General features: G+C 61.4%; 1 protein-coding gene across 1 annotated transcript; it reads left to right on the forward strand.

The window, feature by feature from the left end:
* Positions 1-1,317: 1,317 nt before the first annotated feature.
* Positions 1,318-1,488, forward strand: IFITM5 (interferon induced transmembrane protein 5; the record flags this gene model as incomplete). Its single annotated transcript, XM_009700553.1, has 1 exon — positions 1,318-1,488. A coding segment is annotated over exon 1 (171 nt), but the record flags the coding sequence as incomplete, so codon positions are not given.
* Positions 1,489-1,612: the final 124 nt, after the last annotated feature.

Consider the following 1,612-nt stretch of genomic DNA (forward strand, 5'->3'; position numbering starts at 1 on the left):
CCCCCATTTGCCCCCACAGGCCCGTGACTGCAAGGTGCTGGGGGACCTGGAGGGTGCCCGGCGGTACGGTGCCCGCGCCAGGGTGTTGAACATCATCTGCTCCCTGCTGATGGTCGCTGCCGTGGGGGTCATCATCGCCGCCGTCATCGTCATCGCCACGTCCACCACCGCCACCTGAGCGCTGCCTGGCCGCCGACCTGCTTTCTGCCACCCCGTGGGGTGCCTCTCCTCACCTCTTCTCCTCCCCCCAAAATGTCCTGGCTTTGGGCGCGTGGCACAAGGGGAAAGGGAGCGAAGCCGCGTCCCCTCGCCGCCCCCACCCCCGGGTGTCCCTGCACAGCCACTGCATGGAAGGGGATGGGTGGGCCAGGATGGGACGTGGGGGACAGCCCCCCTCTTTCCTCTGCTTGTGCAACTCAGCAGGGGGCTGCTGGCCTTACCGGGAGCTGTAACACACGCGTAGGTCACTGTTGCTGCAAATAAAGCTCGTCCTGCCAAACCCCCTCGCTTGTCACTTTATTCACAGCGGGGAAGAAGAGGGTCATTGCGCATCTTCGGGGCAGCCTCCTCCTCTTCCTCCTCCTCTCACTGCTGGCTCCACAGATCTCTGCCTCCATCCCCGCCGCGGTGCAGAGCACTTCCAGCCCAGATCCCAGAGAAGTTTCTTCCTAAAAGCTTGAGCATGGTAGAAGAAGGAAAGAAAAAAAAAAATAATCTCCATGTTTTTCTGGCTGTACGCACCCCATCCCGCCACACAACCCCCATCTCCTCCCACTTGCAGGGAACCCTGTAGAAGTAGCTCTTCCACACTTTGGTATTAAGTTCCCATTTAATGCATCCAGCGGCCCAAACGTGCTGTGCACGAGGGGTCTTCCTGGCCAAGGCCCCCTGGAGGGATTGGGCCGACGATGTTGGTGCGAGCCAGAGCAGCGAGAGATCCTGGCACCGAGGGTCTGTCTCATATCGGCCCCTCGGGGTGACGGTCGCTTGGTTTCAAAATCATCCCTTGGCTCCGTCCCGACAGTCGTTCCTGAGCGCTCCTCCCTCGGTCACGCTGGAGCCGTCTCTGCTCCTCATCGCTGGAGGAAGGCTGGATATAAAAAGCCGGTAGGCTCACAAAACCAAGTTTGTTTCTCCTAGCTCCCAGCCAAGCATGTCCGATAACCACAGCCCCGGGAGGGCTGTCATTTCTGGGGTTTATATATAGAGGGGACGAGGCCGTGCCACAGGCAAGGACTATATAAATGGGCCGCCCTGCCCGCTCCCCCAGCCAGGCTGGTGGAGCAGGAGAGCCGCGGGGTGCCCCTCTCCGTGGCCATGGACACCTCCTACCCACGGGAGGACTACCTGCCCACGGGGTCCCACAAGCGGGGCCCGTCTCACACCGTCTCCCCACCGCCACGCGACCACCTCGTCTGGTCCATCTTCAACACCATCTACATGAACTTCTGCTGTCTCGGCTTCGTGGCGCTCGCCTTCTCCGTCAAGGTACGGGCGCCGAGTGGGGATGGGAGACCGAACATTTGGGGTCACCTGGGAGCGCTCCCCGTGCTGATGCCGAGGCATGGACTTCCCGAGGAGACACAAAGCATCAGAAATAACTACCGGGGGG

Source organism: Cariama cristata, unplaced genomic scaffold (assembly GCF_000690535.1).
Source record: "Cariama cristata isolate BGI_N322 unplaced genomic scaffold, ASM69053v1 scaffold34785, whole genome shotgun sequence".
Taxonomy (NCBI): Eukaryota; Metazoa; Chordata; class Aves; order Cariamiformes; family Cariamidae; genus Cariama; species Cariama cristata.